The sequence below is a fragment of the Oreochromis aureus genome, linkage group 7, assembly GCF_013358895.1.
Source record: "Oreochromis aureus strain Israel breed Guangdong linkage group 7, ZZ_aureus, whole genome shotgun sequence".
NCBI lineage: Eukaryota > Metazoa > Chordata > Actinopteri > Cichliformes > Cichlidae > Oreochromis > Oreochromis aureus.
This window is the reverse complement of record NC_052948.1, coordinates 32362915-32386205: the sequence shown is the minus strand read 5'-3', so window position 1 is coordinate 32386205 and position 23291 is coordinate 32362915. Positions and strand designations below refer to the sequence as shown.

The following is a 23291-nucleotide window of genomic DNA, read 5'->3' as shown; positions in this document are numbered from 1 at the left end:
ATGCTATCCGCTGCACCTCCATATGTTGTCCTGTTTTGCATAACAGTTATAAAAATTTCACTGGAAGGCAATGATGTGCAGTCGCATCAGCGTTAGACGTGTCAACATGTGATGGCACACGGACCTCCATGTCCTCCCTCGTGTAGATTAAAGGTCACAGAGTGGGTTTTACCCTGTGCGACGTGGACAAATCAGTGTTTACTGCTGATAACGTTGTGCTTTTTCTGACAGTGATTATCATTCCCACCACAGTCAGCAGCTTCCAGCGTTAGGATGATTTCACATCTGTAGTTTGACTTTGTTCAGTTTGTGCTGACTAAGGAAGGAAAAAGATGTTTTCATCGTTTTAACAAACAAAGGAGAAGAAGACACCACTCACATTGTCAAACTGATCATTTAATTAATTTAATGACTAAATAATGAAATAAATACAGAGTAGATATAGTTTCTTTCAAGTACTGGATGACTTAAACTTATTATTGAATCTACAGCATATTGTTTATGATATCTAAAAGTGGTTCTAGTTTATGTTATTCCTGCACGAATCTTCCTCCATTGGTCTCTGAAGACATGGACGTGAATGGAGCCGGCCTCAGTTTCATTCACAATGCGAAAAAATACATTCTGTAAAAGCTGTTACCTGATATTTTACTATTATTTTACACTACAAAAATAAAAGATGACAAAAGAAAGAAGGAAAAAGACAAAAATAAAACATGAGAACATCTTGTAAAACTCAGCTCAAGTCAGAAAATAGCATAACCTTCACAACGACAATCTTTATGTCTTTAAGTCCCCAAAGCATCATATTTAATCTTTCTGGAATAAAATTTTAGGACACTAAAAGGAAAAATAAGTGAAATCCAGCAAAAATTGAGCTGCAGATTACAAAATTAGTCCCAGTTTCCCTCATTTCTGCAAAACGCAAAAAAAAATTTAAAAATTTAAAATTCACAAAGACACAACTCTCCCTTGGGGATAAAAAGCATGTTAAAAAATTATAATTCATATTTGATGTGTCTAAAAACAAAACATGCTTATGATGGAATTTCTCTCATGTAACATGTGGTGTCTTAAATCATCTCTAATTAACTCCAAATAAAAAAGTATTTGATGGATTCGTAAACACACATACACAGAAGCAACAGCAAAAAAAAAAAAAAAAAAGATTAACATACCACAACACACTCAGAGAAGTAATGATAAAAGACGTTTGTACAACTGTACCTGTTCACAAAAACCTGAGTATGTGGACGCAAATAAGTATGGAAAGCCAAGAGTGCCAAAACTTTTACATCGACGGTGGATTTTTCCCATGAAATGAAAAGTGCCTCCTGGGATATATTGTGAAAAATGTGCACATTTCTGTAACAACTACAAACAGGGATTAAAGACAGTAAGAAAATTTATATTTTAATTGTCTTATCTTTGTGCTTGTTATACTTTATAAAAACAATGAACAAGCCGACAAACAAAGACTTTGTTGTGTAAGCACAAAAAACCCTTTATAATAACTTAATCTTATTTAGCTGTTTGCTCTCAATGTTAAAGTCTCAAACTCTCCACAATTACATCAGCAGATAGGCAACAGTCTCGTGGCAGTCACGACCTTTAATCTACCGATTCTTGATCATAAGTTGATGTTAAAACCACTTCAGGCTCTCTCCATTGCCTTACTAGTATTTTCTAACAGTAAAGGTTTAAAATAACAACGTCTCAATGGACCCACCAGTGGTCAGTCAAATATCTGGACTTGCATCATCGTCATTCTTTACAAAAAAAACAACAACAACAATATGGAAGAGGGAACACGTGTCTTCCTGCTAAAATGAACAACCTGTACATATACCAGTGTTTTCCCTTTACACAAAATAAAATTAAGACATGATTTAAAAAACAAATAAATAAACACAAATATAAACACATCTTATTCTTATACTATATTTTTAAACTCTTTCCATTCACTTGTGGCTGGTTCACTGTTTTACTGAGTAACAAGGTAAATCTAAACACCACTGAGGTAACGTTACCACACAGCCCATTTTACAAAACAGCAAGCAAGAATTTTAACATTGTGTCGATGGCGCTGATGATGCTAACTCCCTCTTGAAGGTCACCGTGGCTCAATCAGATTTTTTGAAAGTCTGTAAAAAGTCTCTCGTTGCTGGCATAAAGTGGTGAACTGTACGAGGCCCAAAACACGATGCTAAAGACAAGCAGCTAAAAGGTTCAAGTGATGTAAATTTCATCATCAGAGGGAGAACGTGAGGCCTTGTGTGGTCATCCAGGAGGCACTACACTACAATGCCACAACTTCTATCAAGTGGACTTGAATAAAATATAATAGGAACTATTTTCCATGTAAAAGCAGAAGAACTTTTGCTGATGCATCTTAATTTAACTTTTTATTAGTCACCTTAAATTAATGTCTTTTTATTTCTTTCTAGCTGGGCTGGACTCTTAAAGTGCATTTAAAAAAGCTGGACGTAGCTTCTGGGTCCATACAGAAGTACCTTAAATCTACATTACTTCTAAAAGCCAGTAGGGGGCAACTTCAGCAGTTCGGCTTTCTTGCTCTGTGAAGTGAACACTTTTCTGATGACTTGGCTCAGTTAGTTGTTTCAGGTTATACTGAATTTATTTAAAAAAAACAACAACAACAACAACAACAACAACAAAAGTTAATTTGGTAAATTAGCTTCCTTGCCTCACTAACAAACTGTGATGTCACAATTTCCATCATTTAAATACAGTCTGTGGTTGAACTTTACAGATCAGCTGGGATTTGGGATTGTTTGTAATTGTGATTATTTAATGTGATTATGGATTCAAGAATCATGCATTTATTTAATTAATAAATAAATAAATTGAATTTTTTAAACAGTTGGAGAGAATTGAATTGCTTTTGACCACAAAGCAAACTCTGCTTTGTACCAACCTGCCTTTCAGAGCTTCAAGCCTTTCCTAAACTTTGTCCCAACTTACTTCTTCTACAGAAATCTTATTGACCAAAGTAGCTCTTTTCATCATCTTGGCTCCATCTCCAACACTTAGTGGCTTCTGCAGAAGTTATAATTTGAATCCAATTATCTTGATTCAAAAGAATCACTCAGCCCTACTATCCCTATGAAACATATAGTTATTCGTTTTAAAAGTAGATCTTTTAAAGTGACGTTCACTCCACGGTTTACTCTGTTTATAGCTCTAACATTAGCAGGAGGTTCACTTTAGAAATCAAAGGTTATCAAATCACTCGTACACAACAAACAAATAAAAACAGCATGGTAGAAATGGGAATAAGGAATGAGCTAATGAGACTAGAAGGAGAAAGAAAAATGGATTTACATTCATCAGATGGACACAAACTCAGATAGAGTTATGTGAATATAAAAAATATTACTTCGTTTTTGGAGAGTGAAGTACAAATGCAATAAGTTTTTTCATACTTTAGTGATTGTAGCACAGGGCGTTTATACTACATCATACCTGCTGCTTAAATAAACAAAAAAGAGACTTCTCCAGGCACCGATTGCACCACTGTAGGATCTACTATATCCTTTCACTGTGCTAAATATATAGACTGAGCGCTCTTATATATATAGCATAACAGCAGACATGGCAAAAGGAAAGACTGATGATGATGTTGGAGCTGTCAGGTGGAGCAAAGAAAGCCAAACCTGGTACCTCCTTTTGTTCTCCTTCGTATGTGGCACTGTGGAAGTTTTGAAAACAGAAAGATATGTAGTCTGATAATGTATCTTGGCCAAAGGCGAAATACTGTGTAACTTGATCTCAACATCATCTTCATCAAGCTTCATCTTATTTTCTTAATATGACTCTAATGTGCAAAAATAAAATCTAGGATATTTTTAACTTGTCAGGACCCTGCATACATCCAATCTCCAGATTTTGTCAGTGTGGTCCCTGACATGCGGATGATCCCAGCATTGTTGTTTTCAGACCAAAAACAGCAAAGAAACCAAAGAAATAAAAACCCCAAAATGTCAGAGCTCTGAGTTTGAGGGTTTACCAAACCCCAGCGCCACACAGCTGTTTATCATAATATATAACTAACGTAAGACAGCACTTTGCAACTTTTGGAAAACAGCCACAAAATCAAGTTTTTTGCCATGCCTGGATCTATGTGCTTGAATCTGATTGGCCTACATGCTGTCATTTCTGGATGGAGCTGTTTTATGTTGCATGTGTCTGCATCAGTTCTGTGAAAGACCACCATTGCAATTAAAACACTATTAAACGACTCAGCGCTGTGACACTTGTCTGAAGACCAGCTTTGCATGACAGTCCACCTTTCTGTGGAAAAATGAAACTAAACGCAGTGCTGTTCAGCTGTAGATTTATGAGCAGTAGAAAATTAACACACTGCTTGTTTCTTGAGCTGTCACAGTTCATCTTGAGTGCACGATTACGAGCCTTTGCTCAGGTATCTCAGGCTGATCTCCACTGCACAAACTCAGCCTTACAGTCAAGCTGTTGCCTTTGACTAAACGGCACGAGTCCCAACTATGCTTGTCTCAGCCTTTCTGTAACTCCGGCCAGTGGAAGTGCTTGATGGGAGCCTGAAGGAGCACGGTACCTGCCGCAGTTTTATCCCTAAGCACAGTGGGAGAGGGAGAGCTTCAGCAGTCCTTCTGTGTGCATCTTGTAGAGGAGTTTAAACTCGGCAGGCAGCTGGTGGGACTCCTGCCACTTGGTGGTGAATTTGGTGCCCTTCTTGTCGTAGTAGTGGTAGGGGAGCTCTTTGCCTGTGTTCGGGTCCCAGCCAAAGGGCCAAAAACCGTACAGGTGGATCTGGTCGCACATGGAAGAAGCCAGCGTGTACATCAGGATGCCTGTGCTCAGGCGCTTTGGCGACAGCTGCTTGGTTTTCCAGTAGCTGTGGAGTATGAATGACAAGAGACTAGTCACAGATTAAATTAATAATTCAGGCATTCACAACTTTATTTATTCACTTTTAAAGTGAATTATATCACTTTTACTATTAAACACTTGAAAATTGCTATGACCTAACTAATAACTAAGTGGCAAATAAATGTAAAACGATTATTAGAATTAAAGAATATTAGAATCAAGGATTTGCAACAAACCACTGAGTTTATCTGTGACATGTTCCTTGTACTTTTTTTGCAATGTTTTTGCTGTGTTTTGATCCTTTTTAGCATCGACTTCCTGCTTTGGTTCCAATTAGTTCCTCCTTGTTTTGAACAGTATAGGCACAAACCTGAATTTTGGTAAACGGAGATAAAGGAATATCATCCTGTCCACTTTTGTCTGCTTTTTTCTAGAAATCATTCCCAAAAATTCAGAAAATAGGACTCTATTGATAGGACATAATCTGCTGAAGCTTTAATCTGGTAGTTTTGCTCTGCAGAATCACAAAGGGGGAAACTCTCCAAACTGGCCTAAACAAAAGCGGCTCCAAGAGTCCTTACAGCACTGAAAGCCGTCTGAGCTGCTTAAAAGTGGTAATTCTTCCAGAGCAGGTAGATTTAATGGGATTGGTAAAGATTAGACTACTGTACGGGCAGCCCTATTCTGCCACTACAACACTAAGAACCCAACTTAAATCCCCCTCTCTCCACACACACTGTTACAGCTGTGTGCCATACCTTTCACTAAATAGCTGTTTCCTTATAATCCGGCTTTGGAGCCTAAATCTCCTCTTTTGCCATATAGAATACAGCTCAATACAAAACAGCCACGTGTCAGCCAGTTTCTGCTAGTTTCTTTAAACAGGATCAAGGTGGATGAGGGGCATTTAAAAACACAGACAGAGAGAAAGCACAAACAGCTACAGCCTTTAAATGCTAAGAGACAGGGACGACCAAGCTAACCGGGCGGAAATGAAGTCCAGTTGAGAGCATGTCCACTTTTAACAAGCAGAAAGCACTGAGTTTGATCAGCTGTTAATCTTAATGCAATAAACTACAAAAAAAATTGAAAATCATTTCTGGTTTTTTAAAAAATATTTATAGTTAGAGAAATTTAAGAGGTTTATCCCTCAAAACTGTAAATACAAAAAAGTTGCACAAAATAGTTTCCAACCATGGGAAATTTTTTTTGAGTGTTCCCATAGTTTTATTTTTGAGATACACCAATTTTTATATCCTGCAGGAAAAACGAAAATAAATATTATAATGCAAATTTGCCAAAAAACAGCATGTGCATCAAAATAAACTATTTCCAGCAGTGCAATTTGAGTTCTAAGCATCCCAGAAATGATACAGAAAAGCAAAAAGTCAAACATAACTTTTAAAAACACCAGTATAGGCTTATAAGGCCCTGAAGGTAAAAATGTACATTTTACACGAAAATGACGTCACTTCCGGTTTCGGGCAGGTAATGGCGGACACGTGGTAGTTCGCGCTGACGTCTATTCCAACGTAGGAAGTGTTACGAACAGCTGATCGGATCGGCAAAGCATGTTTCTGGAACATTATGTTTTTGTTGCTGCAAGTGGTTTTTATGCAATTTTTGCAAAGCTATATGTGGAAGGAAACCGTGACCTAGGACAAGCTGATGGCATAAGATGTAAGTACAACTCCTCCGCTTTCATATGCAAAAAAAATTATTGCCGCTAGTTTACCTGGTTGCAGTTCTACCGGGATTTAAAAATAGTTATGCAAAACGGAGCGTGCCCGCTCCGACCGGTTTTAAATGGTTAATAGTCTGCTTTTTCTTACTTGTTGACATATTTCATGATGTTTCCAGGCCAAGCTAGCTGGACCTTGAGCTGACCTCTATGCTCCACAAAGAAGTCCACCAATGTTCTCGTCACTGTGGCCGACGTGTGGAAGAAAAACGCCGGGATCCAGAGAATGGCGCCATCCAGCTTCTTCAGGCTAAGGAAGAAGTTATTTCTGTCCTGCACAGTTAGTAAGTTGTTATAGTATTTCTCCAGGATACTGGGGTTAAAGGTCGTCATGTTGGTGCGACGCCCAACGTCTTTCTTAAAGATCTCAGTCGGCGCAAAATTGCAGCGGAAGACAAAGTCATATTTCTCAATCTGGGGACCGCAGCGTGAGCCAGTGAGGATGCCGCTGTTGCCAATCACAGCACATACGTTATAGTGCTTGTTGAGGATTGGTGAGACCTCCGGGAGGAGAGAGCGAAAGTTCTCGCTGATGGAGAAGACGTATTTGTGGCTGGAGTAGTCATAGTGCATCAGCTGACCGATTCGAACTGAGTCTCGAGTCAGCGTGAAGTTGTGGGGTATGTCGATGTACTGAGAGATCTCCTTCCTGCAAGATGAAAAAATTTTAGCTACAACAGACAACACAGAGAAATCTATTAAGCCAGGTAGAACACTACAAAAGCATGTGCAGTGAAAATGTGCTGGGAGTTGTTCCAGGTGGACAAAAATAAATAAATAAGACAAGGTTATGGCAGTAGGACTGGAAGTTGATATGTAGTCGATCTTCAGGAAGAAAGGCTCTCCTCCCTCCACTTTGCTGGGACCAGAGTTCTTACCCTGTATCTTGTATTTGTGTAGGCACAATGAACTCTATTTTGACACAAATACATTTAGGTCTAAAAATTGGTGTTGACCATAGATAGTATAAAAGATGGATGTAGCTACATGATGTCAACCACCGGGTTCCAAAGTCCTGCTTTGATGGTTCTATCTGAGTGTATTCATCATGACCATCTTTGTCTTTTGAAGCCAAATGTGAGAAGCAAGAGGCAGATCTGATTGTAGAATTGCCTTGAGTAACCTAAATCTGAGACTATTATTTGACTAAGCCCATAAACTCATCAAGAAACTATTTACTGAGGTCAGGTTAGAAGGCCAATTTCCCGCAGACTTCTATAGGACCAAAAATCTTTTTTGCAACCACAGGCATCGCCCCCTGGTGGCCATTAAAAAGAATCTTAAGAGGTTTAAGGTCTATCTTCATTGGCTGATAGCAAACTCTACTAAACAGTTAGGAGTCTGTTGAGAAAAGTACCTTCAGTTTTAGAGCTGGAGGTTTGTATTTTTAAATGTGACTAAACACTTAACTGACTTAAGTGATGCTTTAACTTCAGACTTGAGACTTCTTTAGATTAGCATCAAACTTCTGGACTTTAATGTGACTCGTTATGACTACACATAGCTTGGATTTGTATGTTTTTGTATTGTAGAATATAGGTCAGTAGCAGCCCTATCCACAAAGAAAAATCTACTAGATGAATTTTAAGCTCATGCTTTTATTTAGTAAAAAACATCTTGCACTAATCCATAAGAGTTTCAAAATGGTCCACAATCAGTAAAGGGAAGTGATACTGGGCTCAGATTCAGTGAAGTGTTTCTGAACAGCTACCCAAAGCTTTCACTAACACAAAAAATGTGGCAAACTTTTTCACAACTAACACTCGCTGTTGGAAGTGCTAAAAGTATGTTAAGCTTTCACGACCATCAGAAACCAATGCAGGAGACAGTTTGTGTGTGTGTGTGTTTTTATGTGTGTTCTACCTCTGCTGGTTAAAAGCAGTGCTGTTGTGGCTCCATTTAGATGAGTTCTGCAGGTCCTCGCTGAGAGCGTTGGTCAGAGAAGTAAAAGCTGGATCCAAATACTTCATTGCCAACTGGGAGCTACACACAGGAGGCAGAGACATGTCAATTAACTTGGTCCTCTTTTTAATAAAAGCACTTAGAAATATTTTATGAAGCATTTTAGCTTTTTGGTAAACCATTAAGCAGCTTTGAATATCATCAAATGGACATAATAACAAAAAGTCAGGCAATCAGGCAGGTTTTGAACAAGCCAGGATATAAACACATTTTTATTTGGAAGTAAAAACTGTGGCTCAGTGGCTCCTGAATGAAACTAGAAACTGTACTATAGCACAGCAACAGTCTGAGAATAAATATACTAATATACTTTTAGTGTGTCAGAAATATTCATCCTGTGCATCTCTTTACATGAAGTCAACAGTCGTGTTTTTTAAGAATAAGCTAATTATTAAAGAAATCTCTTTTTTTTCAAACATGCATATTATACTGGTATGAGTGCCCAAGTATTTTGAGATTTATTTTTTTTAATCTAGCATTTAACACTTGCATGCTGGTCAGCTTTGTGCTCTGGTGGGTCCTCAGCATCATTCAGACACCGACAACTGCCTTGAACTGCAGCTGGCGACTGTAAATGTTGTTCTGTTCTGGAGAGAGAGTGTCCAACACCACCAAATACAGAGTGTTGCCCAATGATCCATAAAAGGTAAGGAGCTGATGCCACTACGCTGAGCTCACCAAAGCTGCAGAGCAGAACATGGATTACAGTCACTAGCAGCAGTCCAAAGTGGTAGTGTTGGAGCCCATCCAGAGAAGCAGCTTCTTGCACTGTTATGTTGTTATTTCTTCTTGCACAAAGTATGTGAGGTGTGATCAGAAAGTTCTAAGGTAGTCAATAAAAATCAAATTTGAATAATCTTTCCATCAAAGTCAGGATGACTCCTTCTACAGTAAGCACTTGATTTCTTCCACTGTGTCAAAACTTTAGTCATTCCACTTTTATTTGCATTTTTAAGAAAGTGGATGAAGATGCAGGGATGCAAATCTGGCCAGTAGTCCAGTTAATGAGTAGGGACTGCACTGATATGGCCAAATAACTTTTGATCGCACCTCGTGCATGCAGCATGCATGCCACCCTTTCTTGCTACAGCCACAAATACTCAAAGATATTTAGTTGAGCAAATACCTGGAACCAAAAATGTTGAATTGTTTAAAAACCTGTCTGATTGTCAGGTGGTGTTTTTTCACAACTTCTTTACAGTGATGTTTTAGTAGAAGTAAGAAAAACAATATGGCTAAAACTATTACATGAAAATATAAATAAGACAGGAACTGTAGATTGGAACTCTCCAAGAAGCCATTCATAAATCAGATTTTGTCTTTTTCTCCACAAAGCTAAAATGCTTCCAAAAGAAACTTACTGAAATGTGCAAGACTTTAAAGAGCTATTTTGCAAATATCTATCATTCTGTTCATTTGGAAACCAGCTGCAATGAAAAACAGCTCATTCATTTACACTCAGCTAAATGTAAATGCAGACTTTCAGTCTCTTTCCTGCATGCGGATCTGGTTTAGTCAACAAATAAAGACTCTTCAGGGTTCTGTGGAAAAATGAGCAATAAGGCCAAACAGTTGCAGCAACTCTGTCCATCTTAACAAGTTATTCATAGTGACATTGAGGAAATATTGACTGTTCAGCCTAATACATTTTCATTCGCTGTTTCTGTGTTTGGGATGCTTTTAAAACACTGGTCCACATCAATGACAAAACAAACGTGTTAAGATGAACATTTTTATTTGCAGTGCAAGAAGCCTCAACTTTCATTTCTCGGTAATGATAATCGTCCTGTACATTTGTAATAAAACCTAGACTCAACTAGGAGATTCATCAGGTAAGTATTTTAAAAGATTTTCTATACACCGGGTTTTTGCAATGAAAACTTGACATTTTGTATATAGTGAATTAAGCCTAGACTAAAACAAAAATTCAATGAAGGTCTCCACTGGAAAGTTTTATTCTAAGGCTTAATCCCTGTCTGGGAAAACTGAGTCATTAAGACTAGTTTCCTGCCACAGACTAAACTTCAAAATGTCAAGATTTTAGGTCTCTAGTATGACATAGGCAAATTATATTTGATCAAATACTATTTGAAGTCTTTGATGTTTATCCTCCATGAAGAACCAGGTTCATGCAGGTGAAAAACATGTACTCCCTGACCAGTTGGCATGGAGTTGCTGGAGATTGTTGAAAGTCTATGACTGCTTTCTTCACTAGCAGATGGTTACCTGTAGTTTGAATGGAAGACACCAACCTGTCTGCAAACACTTGCCAACTCCTCTCTGAGGAGCAATGAAGCTAGACAGTGCAACACAGGATTTCCACAGCGGGTAGCTCTGCGTATTTGTTTTGTTAGACTTTAAAACCAGATACCCTTCCTGACATAACCCCAAAGGAATGTATGTTTCCTCCTAGTCTTAAACCAGAGACCTTTTGCATGTTAGGCTAATGTGTACCCCCCTACACCATATTTTATTAATACCATGCGGGAAATTGGTACTTATAGTTAACAAGTGTTTACAGAAAAGTTGGCATCTTTCATGCAAACTACAGGCAACAATCTGCTAGCAACTAAAGCAATCATAACGAAGTTCTTTGCAGCCACCTAGTCACTTGCCACCAATTAGAGAATGCACATTTTCCGCTAGCGACTGGTGTCTTTATGTCTGTGCAACTCGGGCGTTGCTGTAGCATCTGCCATTTTTGCAGACATTCAGGCTCAATTAAAGAGTTTGGGAGTTGAATCTGAATCAGCATGAAATACTATTTTTATCATTAAAGCTCTACAAACTGGAGGTTGGACAGGATCTCAGTTTGTATGTAAGACTTCTTACTTTTGAATGTATTTAGCTGTGTATGCTCAAATTATAATGCTCACAGATTGCAATGAAATGCTGAATCATTTTGCAACCTCTACTTAAACTGAATAAGGTTACAATATACAAATATACATCTAATTTATATAGAGACATATATATTTATATTTGTGTTGTACCTCGTCAATCTCTAACTGGCCACTTTTTATATCTACATACGGTACATTTCTTCATGCCATGTCAAATTCAGCACCACAACATTAAAAAGGCTCAAGTGAGCATTTGGGATCTTAATTTTGATTCGATTTGAAAATGGTAAGTTGGCTGGCAGGTCAAGCTTTAACAGGAGTCGACTGACATACATATACCTATTTGATACATATGTGATTGACATAAACCCGGATATAAAAAAAGAAAGGATTGCACTGCATCCTTCCGTTTTTAGCATCAGCACTCTTTATTCACCTCAGGTCGGGTTTGCGAGGTGGCCTCTCGCTGCAGGAGGGGCGTGAAACAAAAAGAAAAAATAAATAACTCACTCGTTCTTCATTGACATTTCAAATGACACCCTTGACTTTGGAGCTGGAGACCAGGCATGCATGGTGCGTTTCAAATACTCACCGCAAATCATCTAAATGGCTCAACAACACATTAATAACTGTGACAGCAGTATCAAAAATAAGAAGACCTCCAATCATCACACACAACAAAGCACAAATTTAAACAAAATGCTTTCACTGTAATGGGAAAGTGAAAACAGGCATTTTCAATCAATAACAGCAGTACATGTTTGTTTTTTTCTAAGAAACTTCCGCATTGGCAAGATGGATCGGTTACAAGAGTCTGAAAGATGTTTTTAACCCTCTGATGTTTCAGCGAGTACAACTAAGATGCTGGCACATGTGGTTTTGAGTGAGATAGCTCTTGGTTGAGATTACATCACATTTAAAGACTATGCAAAAAAAAGAAAACAGGTCCATAACTGTAGCTCCCTGCATCTAGCTACGTTTGTTACTGTTTACAAAGCAGGTGATTTGAGAGATGGCTTGAAACCTTGAGATTATTTATATCTTAACAAAACAGCACATCAGAATGATTTACTTTCAGAAGCTGTGGCATTGCTTTCATTCCTCTTCAGAAAGAAAGCAATGAGAAAGCTTGCAGAAACATTCGCAGCAACCAGTGACATTTTCTGCCTGATTAAGATACAACAGCAAAGATCATCATCACTAATATCATTTGAATTGTAATATTTGTTGGTTTATTGGCAGGCAGAAAGTCCATGACATGGACTAAACCCTTCTCCATCCAATATGGCTGCACAGTGATCAGAGCAATCACCATGGTCCTGATGATAAATTAACACTCACGCTGCAACAACATGACAAGAAACTTGTCCACTAGCAAACTGCTTTCTTTTCAAAATGCTGCTCTGCTCCACATCTAACTCACTCTGAGCGTAACCTTGGCCTGCGGTGGCAGCAAGTGAGGGGGAAAATTATTACAGGCGGGAGGAAAATGAATGCGGCTCTCGTGTTGTAAATCAAATCAGCCAAGGACGGCCGGGCAGCCTACAGAGCCCTCATCAGACCGGCGCTGTTTGAGCGTCGCACTCCGGACTTGACCCAACATGTCGGACAGCAAAGATTTACAGATTTCTGTGGAGCTCAGCTGCACTGTCCCTACTAAAACATGCTTCTTCTTCTTCTTTTTATTCTTTTTTTTTTTTTTTTTTTAGCACAGGTGATTTCTGCCATCAGTCTTTGTGAAAAGCAGCTCCTGATGTTTTCTGTTCATATTCTAAGATAAATGGCTGTCTGCTGCTTAACTGGACAGAAAAATGTGAACACCTTTTCAAGTGCATTAGACCTACTGATACTGCAGCTTATTGTTTCACACACACTTGTATATTTGGTGACTTTTTTATCATTCTTTCTTAGTTATATTTTTATCCATCAGGTCTGTCAATCAGTAGCTGCTGACCAGCCATCCCCGGTCCACACCAACTGCTGGCCAGGCCACTGTTGTGGTAGTCCTCGATATCATCCAGGTTTTTGGTTGTTACTTGTATGGGCTCTAGTTCTCCAGCACTGGTGTGAAATCTCACCAACCGGGCCAAACAAAAGGGACAAAAAGGGGGATGCACACAAATGCTAATTAAACTATTTCAAATTAAGGAAACAAGGAAAGAACTTAAACTAACTGGTGGGTGTAATCATTGCAATCACTGGTATAATGATTGCATGAGTAAAGAAATGGTGTATGCAATGTTGTGTAGTGTAGAAAATCAAATAAAAGACCAAACAAAATCCAAAAGGTGGCTGAGGGAGGAGAACCACACAGCAACTGAGCTCTGAGGGCTTAGAGCAGGGGTCCCCAATCCCAGTCCACGAGGGCCGGTGTCCCTGCAGGTTTTAGATCTCACCCTGGGTCAACACACCTGAATCACATGATTAGTTCATTACCAGGCCTCTGGAGAACTTCAAGACATGTTGAGGTAATTTATCAATTTAAATCAGCTGTGATGGATCAAAGACATGTCTAAAACCTGCAGGGACACCGGCCCTCGTGTACTGGGATTGGGGACCCCTGGCTTAGAGCACTGCCAGGCTGGGCCCAAGTGGCGCCAGTGTGACTGACTGGAAGCAAACCACACCACATCTCCAGTGTCTACAGATGAGACCTGCCACACAACAGGCTGAAAGAAAAGTCTAAGGAACCAATCAAAACATGAAACATAAGTCGCTAAAGTTGCTGGGAGTCCAGTTTAGAAAACTGGGCACACCTGGCCACCTCAAGGTCTGGGCTGTGTGGACCACTTTTTGTTCATGGGGTCGGAGGCAGAGTTTTAGCTCTAATCATCAAATCTAAGATGAATGAATGGTGAAAACTGGAAAGGAGCTATGCAGGAAGCTATGCAGGAAGCTATGCAGGAAGCTGTTCAAAGCTGCACAAAGAGATGACCTTGAAGGGGACATCCCCCAAATTAAACTCAGGTTTTTTCACTTCACTTTTTTATGAGCAGTTTCTGTACTTTTGCATCACAACTAATGCTAAAAGGAAATTGTGCTTTCAAATGCTAAAAGGAAATGAAACACTATATATATTTGGACAGTGTGTGTGTGAGAGAGAGAGAGAGAGAGAGAGAGAGATGTCAAAAACTTGTTTAAAACAAAAAAAAAATTATTTGAATTTTTTTATGGCCAAATTTGAGCCGACTTCTCTGAAAAATTCCAAATTAATCACAAATAACATTCAACCACTAAAACATTTTTTTCTTTTCAGGAAGTAAGTAATCAAGTAAAACTGTAATCTTGATAAAATAATAATAATATGCTTTACTATTTTTAGGTGCACATTTGAAATTTCAGGGATGGCAATAATAATATTTTAGAATTAAAAATATAATTTTGATTAAGAGCTCGTGCACACAGGTGGATTGATGGTTACAGAAATATAAAAATGATTTTTGGTAATTACCACTACTGACAATTTAGGGCAGCTGTGGTATAAACTTTACATTTGCTGGTGGTTTAATAAATGTGTTAAGCACTGTATACAGGAGACAACTTATTTATTATGATGTTTTACTTTCTGCACAGATGTTTCACTTTAAAAACTTTCCAGTGGCTCACAAAATACTCCCCCCACCCCCCTTACTGAATGTGAAACATCTGTAGGAAGATCAGCTTAACACTGAAGAGGAGAGATAATTTGGAAGCTACAGAGCAGCGAGTGTGACATGACTGATGACATGTTGTTGTACTGATGGAATTAATGTTGTGGAAATGCACTTTACATCGTATTTAGACTGTAAGTTCCTGCAGTAAATGTAACTCAAGCTAATCCTTAATGTTTATAATCAGTCTTTATGAGGAATAATGTTTTAAAGACAAACCTGACAGTAGCTGTAATACTGGCTCTTATGAGGATTTACATCAATTTTGCCACTTTTATACAATGAACACATTACTGGCGTAGAATTAGTATAAAACCTGGAAATTGGAGACAGATGAGGTCAGATCTGAGGGAACTTTGTAATCTGAGTGTGTCTGCATGACTGATGACTAAATAAACCACTTATGACGAACCCGCTGATGTCTTTGGTTCATATATTAGCCAGAAGTCCTGTGCAAACACTGGGAATATACACACCTTATTAGGTACACCTTGATATTGTAGTTTGGATCCATGTTTTCACGTTATCTATACTAAATTCCGACCGTTTCATCCAGACACCCCAACAGAATCCAGACTAATCAGACAAGTCAATGTTTTTCTAACATTCTGTGCAAATTGTAGCCTCAGATTCTTCTTATTATTTGAGAGGAGTGACACCCGGTCTTCTGTTGCTGGCATTAACAAGGTATTTTCACCCAGAGAACTGCCACTCTCTGGATATTTTCTCTTTTTCAAACCATTCTCTGTAGACCCTAGAGATGGTTGTGCAGGAAAATCCCAGCAGATCTGAACTTTCTAAAATACTCAGACCAGTCTGTCTGACACCAACAACCATGCCACATTCAAAGTCACTTTATGACCTCTCTTCACCATTCTGATGCTTGGTTTGAATTTCAGCAGGTCATCTTGATTATGTCTACATGCCTAAATGCACTGGATTGCTGACATGTAGCTGGCTGATTTAGATATTTGCATTAACATGTAGTTGATTGGGTGTAATAAAGTGGCTGATGAATGCAAATTGGGGGTTTTTATAAGAGCAAAACGTACGTCTTCCTTCATTAGAATAAAACTTATAAAAGTAAATGAGAGTGAGAAGTGCTGATCTAGTTCACAGCTGTGGGATTAAGTGACAGATGCCCTGTTTTTCTTCAGGCTGACACACACTCACACTGACTGGAAAACACACTGACGTGTACCACATTTAGATCGGTTTATTAGGGCAAAGCTGTCTCCTTATTCAGTGGGGAAAAAACGCCTTCCACCAGTGATGAGTTAGGAAGCAGTCAGTGTCATTCTACGCTGTATTAACTGGAAACTGATCAATAAGAAACTGACACTTTGATAGAAAATGTTAAGCTGAACCAATTCTGCAGTGTTTTGATCAAATTGCCACCATCATCTGTTTTCACCTAATCAGGGGGTGATACAGAAGTCCCACCTGCACTTGCAAGTACAGGAGTAGCATTAGCAGTAAACAGGATGTACCACGCTGTGTGGGCCTGTGGACCCCGTTTCAGCTTTTCTTAGTTTAGTTGACCTTAGAATGAAGACGGGGAAACTGGGAGGCTATAAATTTAATCTGTAGCAATGTTACGGCCCTAGCAGGGCCGCCTCCTGAAGTTGTCTGTGTGGGCGTGTCCGACCATCTCTCCTGCCTTAGCTGCCACCTTTTTTCTTTTGTGCAGCTGACTCTCGTCAGTAATTAAAAGTATTTAAGCCCAGGGAAAGGTGAGCTCTGGGCCAGTGTGCCATTAGTGTGGTTGCAGCTAGCAAGCTGTGTATTTGGTGTATTTGCAGTTAGTGAGCTGCTCTCTCTTTTTGACTTACTTTTTCCTTTATTGACCAACGCTTGAGTTTTGTTTGTTTTCCTTAAATGGTGATAGCGGCTTGTCCGTCTCTTTTAGTTGAGCTACCTTAATAAAATTATTTAATTTAACCGCTTTGCCTCCTTGACTCCTTTTTCTGACCCGGACACTTTTTGTTACTTCCCCCTCGCCGCCTAGACCCCTCAGGGGAACGTAACAAGCAACATCTGTAGTGAAAATAATTTTAGATTTTGGAGGACGAGCATGCTGCTGTTTTTGTTAAATAGTTGCTAGAAACTGTAGCCTTGACTTCCTGGAAATTTAACAGAAGAGAGAGGAAGTCATGCTCCTGGTCTTTCACATAGAGATAGATGTTCTCTTTTCAGTTATATAAATATATTCATTAAGGATCTCATGAAGGGGTGGGGGGTTCAACTTTAGGGAGATATGCCAGCTGTTTCCTGTGCTGGCTGTCAGACACAAGTGGCATTTATCTTATCATGTAAGAGACAAAACAGAAAAGGTGGGAGCAGTTTATAAAACCCAAAACTGAAAAGTCGCCTCAAGCAAGGGAGTTGCAAGGAAGTTTAAGAATCTTGGGATATTATTCTCAGGTGATGGGAAGGTAAGAGGTTCAGACTTCCAGAAGAATCTTAGAGTACAGCCGCTGCTCCTGCATGTCAGAAGGTACAGGCTAAGGTGGGTATGGCATCTCATTAGGATGCCTCCTTTGCACCTCCTTTTGGAGGTTTTTCTAAGCACGCCTAACTGGGGTGAAAACCCGGGGTAGTCTTAGAACCCTCTGGAGAGATTATATTTTGTGTCTGGCCTGGGAGCACCTCAGGATCCACTGGAGAAACTTCGGCTGGAAAGAAATATGTCTGGAATACCGTCACCGGATGGATGGATGGATGGATGGATGGATGGATGGATGGATGGATGGATGGATGGATGGATGGATGTTTTCTATATGTCAGTTCCCAGACAGTTACAGACCAATGTTAAAAGTAGAGGGGATGCTACAGAGACGTGTTCCTTCCATCAAATTCAAAATGAGCTAATGTGTTTCTTATCCAGTCTTGGATCAGTTTAAACATTAGATGAGACTTGTGTTTATGAGATTTGTAAATCATGTCATTCTTTTTTTATTTACACAGATTTATTTACACAGATTTATTTACACAGATTCACAACTTTGGGGGAATTGGGGTTGTATAACTGTGTGCTTTAACACTGGGGTTTCCCTTCACTATAAATCAGGAGCTCAAGTCTAAACCAGAAAACAGCGCAAGAAAAGCTAGACTTAAGAAGTACAACATGTTTCAAAAACTAAGTAAAGGTCACCAGAATGAGTTAGAGTATCTTCTTTAATTTGAATTCCTTAAATTAATACACACAGCCACAGATTTAAACAGCAACACGAGACTGCTGAGTCATTACAAGAGTTTTGGTCCTTGTGTCTTTAACAACGTCCTTACTGGAGTTATTACTTTAGCAAAACCCAAAAGACTGGAGTCTCGCCTTAAGCAGGCTGACTCGAAAGTCAGCAGTTACTTAAGTAGGAGGAACTGCAGATTTTAGCACTTCCTCCTTGGTTACACTGTTTTAAATGCTTCCCCTCTGACAAAGACCCACTACACTGATTTATTAAATTACTGAACCCAAAGAGGAAGTCATAAAAACTGCAGTTATTCATTACTCAGAAAAAAATTAAATGAAACATGTAAAGCTCAAGTGTGTGGACACAAAAATGAGTGAGAAGGTTAAGGTGCAAAGATGTGTAAGTGTATTAATTCAACTTTAAATTCGTGGACATTGTTTACATTTACAACGTAGGCTATTTACGGGAATGTGGTGTCCACATATTTCTGGACATTCTGGAGTGTAAATTATGGAAATGAGCACTTGAGTAAGAATGAAAAAGCAGGCAGGCCTCACCCAGCAGAGAGGCCTTCGCCTGAGTGTGACCAGCGCCTGATAACGGTTTCCTACTGATGGAAAAATAAAAAGCAAACACTCAGCTGCTGCGATCCAAACAACCTGCAGGTCCACAGCCTGGCCTGGACTCACCGAAACCCCGCGTGGAACATGTACATCCTGGGTCCGCCGTTGGGTCCATATCTCGGGGTGCTGAACAGGAAGTCCTTCTTGATGGAGACATAGCTGATGAGAGACAGGATGAGCAGCGCCACGCTGAATATGACGAGCCCCAGCGCGCTCACAAACCGTACCATCCTGCCCCGATGGAGGAGGCTGGCCCTCCGGCCCAGAGGATCAGGAACCGGCCAGGACGAGGAGAAAGCGAGCACCCAGGCGCACCGCATCAGCGGCACGGCGACGGCGGGGACGCGGAGAGGACGAGGCGCGCTTGACGCAGGTCTCAGAGCCCACGCGGGGAGGAAGCGCAGAGGCAGCGAGTCGGGGTTTCATCTGCTGCGTGCGAGCGGAAAAGTACCGGCTGCGAAACAGGAGTGCGGAAACACAGGAAGGCCGCCAGCACAGCAGCGAGGACGCGCACACGCGGACCTTCCATAGATGCCGTTCAGGCTGTAGGGACGCGCGTTTGATGCCAGTTTCATCAGCTGAGCGTGATGCAGAGAGGCGACCAAAGAAAGCGGAAGAAAAACCCGCGTGACGCACTGATCGTGGATGTATCCCAGGATGGCGAGGAGGAGGGAGGAGGAGGAAGAGGAGGGGGTCTTCTTGCTGGCGTGCAGGGTCAGGTTACAGTTTCATAACCTCGAGGCAGGAGATGAAGCGGCTGCTCGCGGCATCCTGCAGGGAGGAGGTGGGACCTGCATCCACGGCGTCTCTCTCTCCTCCTCTCCCTCTCTCTCTTTCTCTCTCACTGGCAGTGTAATTAATTAAGGCCAGGGTGTCGCTTTAAGGAAGCGCAGCTCGTGTATCTGGTAATCAGATAAACAGCTCCAGCAGCATCCGAGGCGGAGCTCCGTGTCCTGATGGAGGCAGAGATGCGGAGAGAGAGCGAGCAGGAGAGAGGAGGCTGCTGAGGCGTCATGTGTCGGTCTGTAGACGGAGATCTGCAGACACGTGACAACATTTCACTGTTTTTAGCTCGTGACAAAGCAGCCTTCAGTTACACTGAGTGTTGGTCTGCTACTGCGTAGACTTTCAGTATTTGTTAAATAACAGAATACGTGACTCATGAGTTTCTGCGAGGCTGTCGCTTCTGTCCTCTGCCGCAGTGCAAAGGGTCACTTGAACTCGCTGTCCACTCAATGCGTCCTAAGTTTGGAAGTTTCTAAATGCATCACTGGGAGTTTTAACTTCCTTTTCTGACACATGGTCATATGCAGGACCGCATGATGCGTGGCTACTTTAGAAACCTTATGACATGAATCCCAAAAGGCTGATTCTGTTCATCTGGATGTAGCGTTTTCAGTGGGAGAAATGTTTCGTCATAATCCAAGTGACTTCTTCAGCCTCAGCTGACTGCAGGTTTCCCCAACCTTATAAACAGTACATTTGCACAATGACTAAAACCAGCCCACTAGTGAGTACTATTCAGTGGGCTGTGAGGTCAGTTCCTTGATCATAAATATGCAAGTTGTCATGGCCATTGATTAACAACCACTGATCAAAGACCACTGATCAATGGCCATGAGTACCATTCACAGAGAGTTCGGGGATGGCTGCAATCACAGCATTGTAAGATGGTGAAAGATGTACCCCTAGGCCCCCTCCTCAGTTCAGAGATGGTCTTTCCCTTTTCACGTAAATGGCCTCCTTGACTCCGCGCTCAAACCAGCGTTCTTCCCTGTCCAGGATGTGTACATCCTCATTGTTGAAAGAGTGTCCACTGGCCTGTAGGTGTAAATAGACTGCAGAGTCGTGGCCTGACGAGGAAACTCTTCCGTGTTGTGCCTTCCGCTTCGCCAGAGGTTTTTTGGTTTCCCCGATGTATAAATCCTGGCAATCCTCCTTAACTCCAATCCTTGGGGTGGACCAATTTTTGGCGCAGCGTGTTTTGGGGTTTAAAAGCCACAGAGACGCATAAAAACACACCGCTACAGTTTTAGAAAAAAATGCGTCTCAACTGTTCCTGACACATATGGGATCACTAAGGGTTTTCACTTAGGCAGCGGTTGTCCTTCTCTCCTGGATCGGCTGGAGCTTTCTTTAGGTCCCTTCCCAGCTTTGACAAAAGTCCAGCTGGGATAACCACATTTACTCAGGGCCTTCTTGATGTGATGTTCTTCTGCTTCCCTGGCCGCTGTCTCTCTGTCTGTGGGAATGGTGTTCGCTCTGTGTTGTAGCGTCCTGATGACACTCGGGTTTATGCTCCAGTGGATGATTAGAGTCAAACCTTAAATACTGATCCATATGTGTAGGTTTATGGTACACATCAGCTTTTAAATGTAATAAATGTAATAATTCAGTGGGCTAGTTTCAGTCATTGGTCAAATGTACTGTTTATAAGGTTGGAGAAACCTGCAGTCAGCTGAGACTGAAGAAGCCTTTATACAGAACATTTTACATTTTGCATATTTTGAAATTCTGTTTCAGAGCACTATAGTGAGTACTATTCAAACTGCAATATGTTAGGATGTTACACTACTACTACTGATAATAATAATAATAGTTATCCTTTAGGTACAAAGTGCTTTCTAGAACCCGAAAGAAGGTATGACAATCAAAAATCAACCAAAACAACTAAATTACTTTGGCATCTCTGGATGTGCAAGACATAAAAAATAGTGCAAATGCAAACATTTTATATGCACATGAAGAACAAAGAATGTGCGCACAGATAAGAAAAATAGTGCAAAGACTACACAAGCACTATAAACCACTGTATTACACGTTCTATACAAGAACTACATTACACAAGATTCAATTCAATTCAATTCAGTTTTATTTATATAGCGCCAAATCACAACAGCAGTCGCCTCAAGGCGCACAATAATACATACAGAGAAAAACTCAAAAATCATATGACCCCCTATGAGCAAGCACTTTGGAAACAGAAAAACTCCCTTTTAACAGGAAGAAACCTCCGGCAGAACCAGGCTCAGGGAGGGGCGGCCATCTGCTGCAACCGGTTGGGGTGAAAGAAGGAAGACAGGAAGACATGCTGTGGAAGAGAGACAGAGATTAATAAGTATGAGTGTGATTGTGAAACCTTTTTATTGAGGATGACTGTATGAGCTTCATCACTTGTACTGGTATGTATCTGCACAAACTCGGATCTTAATAGGTATAGGTTAGGGGAAGGGATAGCTCAGTAGGTAGAGTGGTGGCCCCGTGGGTCGGGGGTTCGAATCCACTGAATGGCCACCCTGAGGTACCCCTGAGCAAGGTACCGTCCCTACAAACTGCTCCCTGGGTGCCCAATGGCTGCTCACTGCTTCACTGAGTGAATGGGTTAAATGCAGAGAGGAATTTCCCCACAGGGATCAATAAAGTATACATTATTATTATTTTAATTTAACACATTTTCAGAGGAAAATGGTCTCAAGACTGTTCAGAACAAAAAAGCTGGGGTGCAGTTGAACAGTATTTCTTTTAAGGTTTCGAGCTAAGTGAAGTGAGTCAGAATAATCTGCACGGTAGCCAGTGTAGGAGCTGGTCAGTGCTGTTGCTTAAATTGAGATTAAGTAAGCACAAATGTTTGGATTCTTCCATCAGCTGATGCAGAGGTCATCCAAACAGCTGTGTTGAATAAACTTAGGTTTTTAATGCAGGCAGAGTGTATTAATTAGCAAAGAAAGGTGCTTCAGAGCTTCCTTTATTGCCTCTTTTTGCAGAAGATAAACTTCCTTGATGAAAGTAACACAGGAACCCCACCCATAGTAACGCAACAACGATGATTCAAGAAAACAATCAACAGAACTGATATAAATTTTTATATTACACTGCAGTGACAAAAATATTCTACTGAGGTGGGGTTTTTTTCAGTAAGAACATATTCATATAAGCTCTGTAGATCAAGATTGTGAGTTTTGTTAACTGATTTAAAAGGTATTTACAGTTCACTGAAGAAAAAGCTGCGACTGTGTCACAAAAAATAAGAAGCCAACAAAAGGCAAGTTTTAATCACTGTTCCAAAAAACAAGGAAGTCAAAATCAAACTGGTGAATAAATAAAAACACAGATATGCACAAAGGCAACGTGACAAAGACAAAATATCGAAAAGGAAAGGAAAAAAAGGAAAACTGGTCTAGATGAACAAAGGAAGCAAAACTTAAAGCGAGGCACGTGAGATACTGTCAAAGTCAGAGAAAACAGGAAATGACCAAACACCCAATACTCAAATATAGAAACGGTGAAACATGAACAACAAACACTAAACATGAACTACATTATATAAAACTGGCTGAAAAAGAAGCAAGAGGGAAGGAAACTCCTCCTGTTTATCAGTAATGGGTGGGTAATAGTTGAATCACTGAATA

General features: G+C 40.3%; 1 protein-coding gene across 1 annotated transcript; it reads right to left on the bottom strand.

Moving 5' to 3' along the window:
* Positions 1-388: 388 nt before the first annotated feature.
* st8sia3 (ST8 alpha-N-acetyl-neuraminide alpha-2,8-sialyltransferase 3) lies at positions 389-19868 on the bottom strand. The gene is made up of 4 exons (XM_031728473.2): positions 18949-19868; positions 8477-8596; positions 6705-7262; positions 389-4897 (listed from the first exon to the last, which is right to left on the bottom strand). Exons 1-4 carry the CDS (start codon positions 19200-19202, stop codon positions 4615-4617), a joined length of 1215 nt encoding a protein of 404 aa, XP_031584333.2. The 5' UTR covers positions 19203-19868; the 3' UTR covers positions 389-4614.
* Between the last annotated feature and the right edge of the window lie 3423 nt (positions 19869-23291).

Excerpts from the sequence above, each read along its gene's own strand:
- st8sia3 (XM_031728473.2), bottom strand. The coding sequence starts at position 19,202 with ATGCGGTGCGCCTGGGTGCTCGCTTTCTCCTCGTCCTGGCCGGTTCCT. Across the intron at positions 7,263-8,476 it reads ACTGCTTTTAACCAGCAGAG|GAAGGAGATCTCTCAGTACA; the intron begins GTAGAACACACA and ends TTCATCTTGCAG. Across the intron at positions 4,898-6,704 it reads ATCATGAAATATGTCAACAA|CTACTGGAAAACCAAGCAGC; the intron begins GTAAGAAAAAGC and ends CATACTCCACAG.